The sequence below is a fragment of the Macaca nemestrina genome, chromosome 8 (assembly GCF_043159975.1).
Source record: "Macaca nemestrina isolate mMacNem1 chromosome 8, mMacNem.hap1, whole genome shotgun sequence".
NCBI lineage: Eukaryota > Metazoa > Chordata > Mammalia > Primates > Cercopithecidae > Macaca > Macaca nemestrina.
In genome coordinates, this window is record NC_092132.1 from 21,238,897 (window position 1) to 21,251,192 (window position 12,296).

At 41.1% G+C, this 12,296-nt stretch overlaps 1 protein-coding gene across 3 annotated transcripts in view; it reads right to left on the reverse strand.

The window, feature by feature from the left end:
• Positions 1-12,296, reverse strand: part of LOC105468484 (fer-1 like family member 6) — a 214,810-nt gene that overhangs the window by 41,323 nt on the left and 161,191 nt on the right. For all 3 annotated transcript variants that reach the window (XM_071067847.1, XM_011718682.2, XM_071067849.1), the window contains 4 exons: positions 10,960-11,075; positions 9,821-9,952; positions 8,806-8,931; positions 4,082-4,209 (listed from right to left, as the gene is read on the reverse strand). In XM_071067847.1, the coding sequence (XP_070923948.1) occupies positions 4,082-4,209; positions 8,806-8,931; positions 9,821-9,952; positions 10,960-11,075 (502 nt within the window). The remainder of the gene's footprint in view (positions 1-4,081; positions 4,210-8,805; positions 8,932-9,820; positions 9,953-10,959; positions 11,076-12,296) is intronic.

A 12,296-nucleotide genomic window follows, 5' to 3' on the forward strand; every position in this document is an offset into this window, starting at 1 on the left:
GCTTGAACCTGGCAGGCGGAGGTTGCAGTGAGTCGAGATCGTGCCACTGCACTCCAGCCTGGGCGACAAGAGCAAAACTCTATCTCAGAAAAACAAACAAACAAACAAAAAAAAGTTACCAAAAACAGCCCACTATGGTTGAACTTCCAGTCACCCAGGGAAAAATTAGCCTTATACCAACTTGTCAATGAGGTACTATCCCTAGATGCAAGGGTAGTTTGGGAAAATAGAATGTATCATGAAATGGGCCAAAACTGAGACTTGGTGAAAGAACGAAGAGCCTCTGAGCTTCACAGGAACGATGTTCCATTGTTCATTTGGTCATTCATTCATTCTTTAATGTATTCATTTGTTCATTCAGTATTTATTGTGTGTCTACCATGTGCCAGGCACTGCAGTTTTTAAGAGATAAGTAAAACAATTTCTTTCCAGTGGGGAAGGCAAATAAGAATATGGCTAACTCAGGTGGCGGGAGCTCCAACAGAGTTATAGGCAGGGTGTCACTAGTACACCTGTCTAGGGAGGGGTGACTACGGAAGGTTTCACAGAGATGACTTTTTGACTGAGCCTTGAGTGCAAATGGAAGTTCTCCGTGCTCCAGATCTGCAGAACTTCTAATCTTAGCCATTTTCCCAACCAGGTCAAGCTCCCTGACCGTACAGGCAATTTTATATCTGCCTGATTTTTTTTAAAATTCCCTGCCTCCTCCATAAGGGCGTAGGTTCCATGGAAACAGGGTCATGCACCCTTTATACCTCTCCAGGAGCTGGCACATAGTCTGTCACCAAAATGATGACCTGATTGGAAAGAAAAAAACATTTGCAATCTACTCACAGGGTGATGGTGAATTTCATGTGTCTACTTGACTCGACTATAGTCTCCAGTTATTCAATCAAACACTAATCCAGGTGTTGCTATGGTGGCATTTTGTAGATGTAATTAACATCCACAATTAGTTGACTTTAATTGAAGAATAATCTAAGTAGGCCTTTTCTAACCAGTTGAAAACCCTTAAGAGCAAAAACAATAATCTCATAATAAAGAGGAAAAGCAGTATATATTGCTACGGGTCGAATTGTGTCTCCACCAAAAGATAAGTTGAAGCTCCAGATCTAGCACCTCAAAATCAGACCTTATTTGGAAGTAAGGTCTTAATAGAGGTAATCAAGCTATAATGAGGTCATTAGGATGGGCTCTAATGCAATATGACTTGTGTCCTTGTAAAGAGGAAAATTTGGCACAGAGACAGATGTGCACAGAGGGAAGATGATATGGAGAGATGCAGGGAGCAGGCCATGTGGAGATGAAGGCTGATATTGGAGCAATGCATCTAGCAGCCAGGGAGCACCAGGAATTGCCAGCAGATCACCAGTAGCCGGGAGGGAGGCAGGGAATAGAGGTTCCCTTGCAGCCCACAGAAGGAAGCAGCCCAGAACATCACACTTTCAGTATCCCAAACTGTGAGAATGAATTTCTGTTGTTTCAGCCACCCAGTGTATGGTACTTTGTTAAGGAAGCCCTGGGGAATTCTCTCTCTTTCTCTCTCCTCTGCTAGGTCCCTTCCTGTGGTGGAACCCTGATTGATACCCACAGTTCCTGCCACATCACATCCTCCCTACACTCTGAACTTTGCAGGGCAAAGAACACCCATCCCTTCCCACCCCCTCAACACTCCCAAGATGGTCTTATGCCTTCCCAGGGTCTTCACAGGACTTGCAGCAGCCTATGGTAATCACACATTTATTTGATGTTCTGTCAATATTTGTGGGCACCTTGAAGGTACAGGTTGTGGCTTGGTCCTCACTGTGTCCCAGCACTTAGCAGTGTGCCTGACACATGGTGGATTCCCAGTAATTATGAGGAATAAATGAAGTTCTGCAGGTGGACAAGAAAAAGAAAGGCATGTCATGGTGAGGGCACAGCAAGGACAAAGTCCTGCAGATGTGAATGAGTAAGGGGAGGTAGAGCTGATTTATTAACCCATTGTTCAGTTCCTTAGGATCTCATTTTGCTTTATGGTTAATTATCAAGGTGGTGGAGACAATGGGAAACATTCTGGGAAACCATAAGAGCCACGAGGAAGAAACTGTCAAAGCCTACAGACATGCACCATATCAAGATGATGTGGAGATAGGGCCCCATTAAATCCCACAGACAACTGACTGGCATTTTGTCCATCTAGCCACCCACCAACCCACGCACCCATCCATCCATCCATCTATCTGTTCATTCCACAAATACATATTGAGCACCTGCTGTGTGCCAGGCCCTGTCCTAGGTGCTGGGGATATGGCATTAACCAGACTAGACTAAGTCCCTGCTCAAATACTTCTTACATTCTAGTGGGGAGATGGGAGATGGCCAATAAATCCATAAACATCTAATCCATGTCAGAGGCTACGAAGAAAGGTAAAGCAATGCAAGATACCAGGGCATCAGGGGTTGGAGGCTGTGACACCCTCACGCTGATCCTGAGACACTGAAGTTATGAGGAAGGATTCCACAGACCCCAGGTCAGGCACAAGAATCCTCTACTCTTCCTGCTGGGACACTGTGGGATTGTGCTGGCAACTTCTGTTCCTAAGTAAAAATTAAATACATATCCAACAAAACATCCACATCTGGAGAGCTTTTGGATGAGGTGCTGCAATATCAGAGGCAGGAGGGAACATTTACTTCATCATCCTCTTCTCTTGTTTGCCATAACCATATAGCATGGGTAGTAAAACAAGTCTAGTTCAAGGCACTGTGGTGAAAGTGTCTACCAAGCGGTTGTCACACTGAAACACTAGTTACATAAGTGGCAGGTGACGATAAAGGTCATCTCTAGATGAGGGAAGCAAGGGTAAGCCCCCCAGCACTGTCATTCTCATTAATCTGGACAGGCAAGATCATTTATTGCCCTCATTTCCTCAGGAGCAATAAAATGTAAGAGGCTAGTGCTGATTAAATGTCAGAGGCTCCAAAGTGATCACAGATGTGTAAATGAATTTAAATGGGGCCAATGGAGATTTTATCCCGTGTTCCTGCTTACTCAAGAAACTCAAGGAAGAAGAAATTAAACACACTAAAGATGTATCCGCTGCTACCACAATTACCAAGGTGGAGAGGGAGCTAATGTGTTCTGAGTGTCAATTGTGTGCTGGCATAGCCAATGTGATGTGCTAGATGCTTTACACATTTAATCTTCTAAAGGAATCTGAGATTTAGGTGTCACTGTTGCTGCTTTGCAGGTCAGGAAAACTAGGAACAGAGAGGTTAAGCCATCTGCACAAGGTTGTAGAGCTTGTATGTGGCAGAATGAAACCCAGGCCACCTTGATTCCAGAGTGAACGACAGGTGCACAAACTCAAACAGGGAACAGCAACGCGTAGCACATCCTATTATAGGATCAGTGAGCGTGGCAAGGTTGCTGTGAGCTGGCAAATGCCTAGTCCCCTTATGCAAATGCAGTAGCTTTTAACACTTTACAGGAAAACAAAGCACAACTTGAGGACAGAGTTCAACTTTTTGACCTCAGGAGTCACCTCAAATGAACCTCAAAATGATATGATGGAAAAATCCCTTTAGTAGGAGACAAAAGACTAAACTTCTGGCCCATTATCCTCCAATTGTGTCATCTGAACTTGAATATGTTTCTTAACCTCCCTAGACTTTGGCTGCCTTTTATATAAAAAGGAAATCTCTGCTCTGTTCAAAAGCACAAGGCTGAATCCAGTGACCTTGCAAGATGCCTATTAAATCTAAAATCCAGAAAATGGTAATTAGAGAGCTGTGGGTATATATTTCTCTACTTAAGTTCACAAAAAAAAAGAAAAAGAAAAAGAAAAAAATTATAGTAAAGAAAGCTATGGGTAAGGAGATCACCAAGTACCACCAAATTCCTCAGGGGACCATGGAAGAATTCAATCCTGCTCCATGGACATAGGTTTGCTTGGGTTTTACCAAGAGCAGAAGCCAGCATTTAACCTCCTGGCACCATTTCACCCAGGAACACACACATGCACACATCGTCCCCACAGAAACACAGCAGGAGCAAGCGCAGAAAGGACAATAAAACACAGCCCAGGTGGCCACTGACCTTCCAAATACTGGGTTCAGTTGTTTGGGGATGTATTTATCCCGGTCTTTGATTTCTGTCTTGCCAAGCTTGATCACAATGTAGGGATCTGATTTGCCATCTGGATCAGCTGGACTAAGATTAAATGCCTGGAAAGGAAAAAGAAAATGTATTTGGCTCAATAGCTCTCAACTATTGTTGGTTGTACACTGGGATTACCTTGGTGCTTTCAAAAATGCTAATGCCTGACTTCTGTCTCTAGATAGTCTGATTTAATGGGCCAGGGCTTTGGGCTTTTGAAAACCTCCCTAGATAATTCTAGTGTGCAGACAAGGTTAAGAGCCACTACTTTAGCATCTGCATTTTGCTGTTAAAAATAAAAATTACTGGCTTTGCCCGAGTTCAACTTTCTCTGGAGTCATCTCCTTGGTTGGAAAGAAGCTCTTGGCACAGAAAAATGAGAAAAATGCTGGACCAGGAGGCAGAAGGCATGAGTTTGAGTTCTAGTTCTACAGTCATGCACCTCTTTATGATGTCTTGGTCAAGGACTGACCACATGTACAATGGCAGTCCTGTAAAATTATAATGGAGCTGGAAAATTTCTATGATCCAGGGACATCATATCTGTTGCAGTGTTGTAGTGCAACACATTACTCATATGTTTGTGGTGATGCGATAAGCAAACCTACCATGCTAACAGTCACATAAGACTATACAATCATGAACAGTACATAATACTTGACAATGACAATAAATAATGATGTTACTGGTTTATTTACTATACTTTTTAAACTTTAGAGTGTACTTTTTCTATTTATTATAAAAAAGTTAACTGTAAAACATCCTCAGGCAGGTCCTTCAGAAGGCATCCAGAAAAAGGTGTTGTTATAAGGGATAACAGCTCCATGCGTGTGATTGCCCTTGAAGACCTTCCAGTGGAACAAAATGTGGAGGTAGAAGACAGTGATATTGATGATCCTGATCCTGCATAGGCCTAGGCTAATGTGCATGTGTGCGTGTGTGTGTGTGTTTGTCTTACTTTTTAACAACAAAGTTTAAAAAGTAAAAATAAAACAATTTAAAAATAGGAAAAAGCTTATCGGCTAAGGATGTCAAGAACATATTTGTATACAGCTGAACAATGTGTTTGTGTTTTAAGCTAACTGCTGTTTTGACCAGAGTCAAGTTAAAAAACCTTAAAAGTCTATAAAGTAAAAAAGTTATAGTAAGCTAAAGCTAATTTATTATTGAATAAGGACAAATGTATTTTATAAATTTAGTGTAGCTTAAGTACACAGTGTTTTTAAACTTTACAGTAGCAGACAGTAACATCCTAGGCCCTCACATTCACTCGCCACTCACTCACTGACTCACCCAGAGCAACTTCCAGTCCGGCAAGCTCCATTCATGGCAAGTGCTCTAGACAGGTGTACCTTTTTTTCAAATCTTTCATACTGTATTTTTACTGTACCTTTTCTATGTTTAGCTACACAAATACCATTGTGTTACAATTGCCTACAGTAGTCTACACAGTAACGTGCTGTACAGATTTATAGTCTAGGAGTGCAATAGGCTATACCATCATGTAGGAGGCCATACCATCTAGGTTTGTGTAAATACAGTCTGACACTTGCACAACACTGAAACAGCCTAACAACACATTTCTCAGTATTCCCATTGTTAAGAAATATACGACTATATTTCTTTTTTTTCTTTTTTCAGACAGTATCCTGCTCTGTCGCCCAGGCTGGAGTACAGTGGCGTGGTCTTGGCTCACTGCAACTTATGCCTCCCAGGCTCAAGTGATCCTCCCACCTCAACCTCCCATGTAGCTGGAACTACAGGCATGAGCCACCACGCCCCACTAATTTTTGTATCAGAGATGGGGTCTTACCGTGTTGCCCAGGCTGGTCTCAAACTTCTGAGCTCAAGCAATCTATTCACCTTGGTCTCAAAAAGTGCTGGGATTACAGGCATGAGCCACAGCACCTGGCATTACTACATTTCTAAGTAGTGTGTGATATTGGGCAAGTCATGTCGACTCTCTGAGATCTACCTGTAAAATCATGGGGTGGACCTGAAGGCCCTTCCCAGAACTAATGGTCTCTGAATCCATGACCCTATGACTTTTGCATTTAGCACTGACCAGTTGAATGATGATCTGTTTCTGAGAATAAAGTCTGATTCCAGACAACCTAGGCCTTATACTGTCAAAGGCAAATACTTTCTAAGGAAAGGCCAGAGTAGGAGGATGGTAAGAAATGGTATCAAAAAGATGGAAAAACTCTGCAGCAATGAAAGCTGAGAAACAATTCCATATTTAGGACTCTATCCTGTAGATAGAATAGTGTGAGCCTATAAAGCTGTATGTTCAAGGATGTTCACTAAAACAGTGTTTAATAGCCAAAAATTATAAGCAATGTATTTGTTGATTACTTGGGAAGAAATACAATGCAAAACAGTCCTTCCCATTTCTTCTTGTCACATCAGCCAATTTTAATTCTTTACAAAGCAGTTATCTCTGACACGAATGCTGTTCATTTATCTGTTCCTTTATTTTTATATCTTCCTAATTCTCACATCACCCTCAACTAGTATGTAATCTCCATGAGAGCAAGAGCACTGTTTATCTTGTTCATTACTTTACCTCTAGGACATAAAACAGGATCTTCTTAATATTTATTGGATAAATAAAAGAATACTACATTTATTCAAGAAAATGGTATACAGCTACTAAAAGGAATGAAGACCTGTACATACTAATTTAGAAAAAAATGGCCCATCTATCTTGTTAAGTAAGGAAAAAAAGAGGTGGGGAAATTTGATTTCTTTCTTTATGCAAGTTTTAAGTAGCATTTTTTTTACTTGTTAGTGTTCTTTTAATTAAAAGATTTGAGAATTTAATTAATTAAATATTAGTATGAGAGCAAACCACACATAATCAAACTACTAGAAATATCAATGAAAAGTATCAACTGTCCATAACTAGTGAATTTGTCTAGGACTGCCACCTTCTGACTCCCTGTTTGTTCAAGTCCCTCCTGTTCTCAAGTTCTAGCCCAAGGCCTCCCTCCCCCATGCTACCTCCTGGACAGAAACCTGATCTGTTTCTCTGGCCTTTGCCTAGAAGATACTAAACACATAAAAGGTGTGCAGTAGATATTTTCTGAATGAATACATGAATAAGGAGACAGATCTTTCTCCAATCTCTGTAGTTCACAGAAATTCTTCCTTCTCCTTCCTACTGTTCATACTATTTATGGATTCCCCAAACTGTATCTTAGAGAACTTTAGCTCTGTAAGTTTTTCTGTAGTGGGGAAAAAGATATGAGGCAAAAGTTTAGAAAATGCTGGTCAAGATTACTAAATAGGGTTTATTTGCTTCTGAAAAGCTCAGAGCCTTGAATGTACTAATGAGCTTTGTAAATCTCAAAGGTTGGAGAAGGAAATATGCACTATTTCTCAAATTTATTTGAACATATGTTCTGTTTCCTAAGGAATGCCTACATCTCCCAAAACACAAGTGACTTCCTGAACACAATTTTGAAAAGGTTAGTCTAAAGCATCCTGAGGGTGGTGTTTCATGTTGACTACCCAACATTGTCAGTGACTTTACAAGTTCTTCTCATCTTTCCAACTACACTGTGACTTCCTTGAAGGCAGAGACTATGTTCTTTTCATCGCAACATCCCTGGCATGTGGTGGTTGTGATGATGATACAGAGGATGATGAAGGAAACCTGAGAACTGCATGATGGAAAAACATTTATTTCTCCCTTAGCATTAAAGGATAATTCATTTTTATTTTGTGTTACATTTATGTTTCTTTGAAACAATGTAGGCAATGGAAGCAAACAGTTGACATAAAATAAGAGTATTATAATAAAATACAATTACAAAAACCACATCCAAGGTCAGGAGATTAAAGCAAATCCATGAAGCACTGGGGTTCATACGGTTGCTTTGATCGAGCATTAAATTTGGCCCTGAGCTTCTGCTAATGAGGCCGAAAAGTTTCATAATCAAAGTTTTGTGCTGTCATTATCAGGAAGAAGGAAGCTTAGAGGAGTTAACATCTTTCTTGGAAACACATTCAAAGCGAAATTGCCTACTGCAATAGTGCAGAGGCATGGCTGTGGGAGGAGAATTTCACAATAACTGCTGCCCTGTTCTGCCTTGGTCCTTCCCCCTAACTGTCTTTCCTGTAGTTTCCTGCTTCCCTCCTATTTGGTTCCCCCTCCTGCCATGGGCAACCACAGGGAGCAGATAAAACTACACTGACAGAACAGTCCTGTATGCTCAGAAAAGCCATAACATGTCTGTTTTGCCAGCCTAACTTCATACCCCCATATGTTGAACCCCTAACTCCTAAGGTGACTGTAGTTGGAGACATGGCTTTAGGGAGGTAATTAAGGTTAAATGAGGTCATAGTGGTGCTGCTCTAATATGACAGGGCTAGTGTCTTTATAGGAAGAGGAGAATATATCAGAGCTCGCTCTCTCCCTATATACACTTGCACAGAGGAAAGGCCATGTGAGGACACAGCAAGAAGGCAGCCATCCACAAGCCAGCAAGAGAGGCCTCACAAGACACCAACCCTGGTAGCAACTTAATTATAGACTGACGGCATTCAGAACTGTGGGAAAGTAAATTTCTGTTGTTTAAGCCTCCCAGTCTGCCATATATTTTGTTATGGCAGCCTAAGCAGATAAATACACCCCCTCAAAGCAAACAAGGATGGCTCACCGCGACAATGTATACTCTGATCAGCACTGTGACGGGGTAACTGGGTGGAATCCCTTGCTGGATTCTCAGCTGCCCGCTGTCCTCAGAGCTAGAATCGTCGGGGCTTTTGTAGATGCAGAAGGAGCCCTGGAACCACAAAATGCAACCCATTGAAATGAGATGGTCATATGTCCCACCAAAACCCACAGAGAGCACAGTGCTGGGAATCTGAAAGACCTGGGTTGGTGCTAAACTTGCCAGTTGGGTGTCCTTGGGCAATTTATGTAGCCTGCTTGCATCTGAGCTTCTTCATGGCACACCCATGAACTGGCATTGTACATTAACACCCCCACACAGGACTGTTATATGAGGAACAACAGATGGGACACGAAGTGCCTTTTACATGTGGGGTGCTGTGCTAGTGCTTCCCCCATTATCTCATTCAATCCTGACTGCAGTATTCCTATTTCCAGACATAGCAACTGAGGCTTAGGGAGGTGAAGCACTTTGTTCCAGATCATGCAGTTGGTTAGTACTATAACTAGGATTTGAATCCAGATGGGCAAACTGTAATGCCTGTGCTATTTCCAACATAGCATGCTGCATACAAAGGGCCCAGCTTGTTGTATGTTTATAGCGAATGCTGGCTACTACTTTGTGATGTTGACACTGTAAGTCTACCAGATGAAGGGCTGGTGTTGCCTAATTAGTTTAATCGTCCAACTGGTAGGCTTGCATAAGTCACACATTTGGTATGCCAGGGATGGAGAGAACAAAGTAAAGTTCAGTGTTCCTTTCAGGAAATGAGTCTGTCTCCTTATTTTTCACCAGACTGAGTTCCAATCCACTGGTCACAACCCAAAAATATCTTAAAAGACTGGGGTTAGGTTTTGTGGAGCTCTAGAGAGGGACTTGAGTACAAATTAAGGATTTTCCCTACACACATCCCACACCACAATTCCATTAACAGAATTGAGTCATACCTGACATTTATGGACAGGGAGAGCCAAATAAAAGGATTAACAATGGAACCTGCCTTAAATTTTCCTATGACTCGATCCCCATCAAGACCATGGTCATCTTCTGTAGACTTGCCTCTGAAGAGCTCAAAAGTTTTCACCCAGTCTTCAAAATTGTTGAATTCACTCTCGAGATCACCATCATATATCTTTAAGGCAAAGGAAGAAGACTGTGCTAAGAGGAAGGAAAGCCCAGGATTGATTTAACAAGAAATGCCAAGATTCTCCAAAATCAGCCTTGATATGTGTCCTTTGGGAAAATCTGAGGCCATTGGTAATTTATCTTCAGCAAGATAAGGAACATGGATTGGCTCAGCACTCCTGAAACTGCTACTGTGAATTTTATGAAATGTTTTGATGAACTTTTAAATTCTAAAAAGTATAGGTAAATTTTTAAAAATTGTAATATATAAGTATAGATACAACAAACCTTTTAGAGCTAGTTGATGCCATTGGTTGTTGGATATAGACTATAATGCTTTGAGGAGATTCAAATCAATAATGTTCATTAAATATCTAATTATTAACATATATAAAGCGATGGAATACTTGTTTTTATTGTAATGCATATAGATATGAAGTTTCCAAGTGGAAAATTATATACATGCTTTGGAAATGCAAAATTGAGTTGAGTTTTACGTTTGGTAGTATAATTTACTTATTCAGCTTTCCTATATAAATTGTTTACCTAAATTGGTTATCTATATATATAATTTTCACACTTCAAATTTTCATAGCCATCAATATACCTCTAGCTAATACCCTCTGACTAATATTAAGATTGGCCTAATGGAGCTGACTTTAGTTGGAGTTAAATCTCCTGCTACCTTGAGTGTGTATACATTTGCATGATGATGACAAGCACCTAGAGATGAGCCAAAGGGAGCTCAAATGCTGTAGATTAATTTGCAAGGTCCACACTAAACAATTTAAGTTGTGTCCCTTCTCCATATGAGGGTATAGAAAATGGAAAATGAACAAGCTTCCTGTCTTGGCTTAAATGCACATCAAAGTTTACTTCTCTACATCGATGATAATGAAGACAAAATAAGTCAGTTAAACAAAGGCATGACTAGGGTTGACCCAAGCACTAACAGAACCTCATTGCTGAGCATCCCTCCCCATCCGTGGCACAGATGCCTGTGTCCCCACATACCTGCAAGATGGCCAGGTTGGGGATTCCATCATCTTTGAGTTTCTTCTTGAGCATTTTGTCTTTCTTCTTCTTTGGGCCATCTTCTATATCTACCACTACCTCATCTGGCTTTGCCTCTGTGGATATTCAGCAGAAATTAGATTTCTCATGGCGGTTGAGATGAGAAGGAACAAAGCCAAGCTCCTTCTTTCCCTTTGCTCTGACATGTCCTATGTTGCGACCCTTCAGAAGTAGTAACTTGTGACCTTTCTTTTTAAAAACAAATAGTAACTTTTTGCCGTAGGATTGTTACATTCAGTCGGTACAGTGCCTGACTGCAGGGCACCCCATGCATATATAAATCCAACGTCAGTTGATCCCCTAGGGCTGGGCAATAGGAATAGGGCAATGGCCCTATTCTATGGGCCAATGTGTTACAGTACATGTAAGAACTCATTAAACTAGGCACAGAGAGAATAATTTGCCCATTCACCCAACTAGCAAAGAACAGACTTGGAACTTGGACTGACTCCAAAGCTTTTTGGAGTCACTCTCTCTCTCAGATCCATTAAGGGACTTGAGATACATCTAGTTCAATATGAGGCTCAAATATCCTAAGGGTCTTGTGTGCAAAGTTGTTAGTGGGATTACTCAGTAATTTTTTAGCAGCAGGCTCTGCAGGGGAGAAACCGCCTGATATGGACTCTAGCTCTGTTATTTTCTAGCTGTGTAATGTTGGACAAATTACTTGACCTCTTTGTACCTCTGTTTCATCATTTGCAAGGTGAAGATACTATTTCCTATGACAAGGGGTTGGTCTTAGAATTACACGTACTAATTAGGAGTGGTCTGAGGAACTGAGCCTGGCTCTGGTTTTTCCACCTCTATCAGCATCAAATGAAAGAACATTGACTGCTTAGTGTTACAATTGTATTTAGGCTGAGACCTACTGTTGGCCTGAATTGAGTTTGTGGTCATTTGAAATCTGAGGCCTCTCATTTGACCTTCTGCCAAACAAGAGCTGTCCAATCCTGTAGACTGAGTTTTGGAACCCAAATCCAGGTCTTTATACTCACCTCTAATAAAGTTTATCATGTTGACTTTGACCGGTCATCCAGATTGCTTCTATTTTTATTCTGTGGTTTCTACATTAAGACTGTCAACATAGGAACTTGAGCCAAAGGGTCCATTCCAGCACTGAACTGAATTCAGAAGAACTGAGGTCTGGTTCCAGTCCAGCACCAAGAGCTACATGACCACATTTTAAAGTTCTATCATCTTTCTGAGATTGTTTCTAAACTCAGGAAAGGAGGGAGTTGAGCTCTAATACACCTCCCATGGCTTCCATTTTACAATTT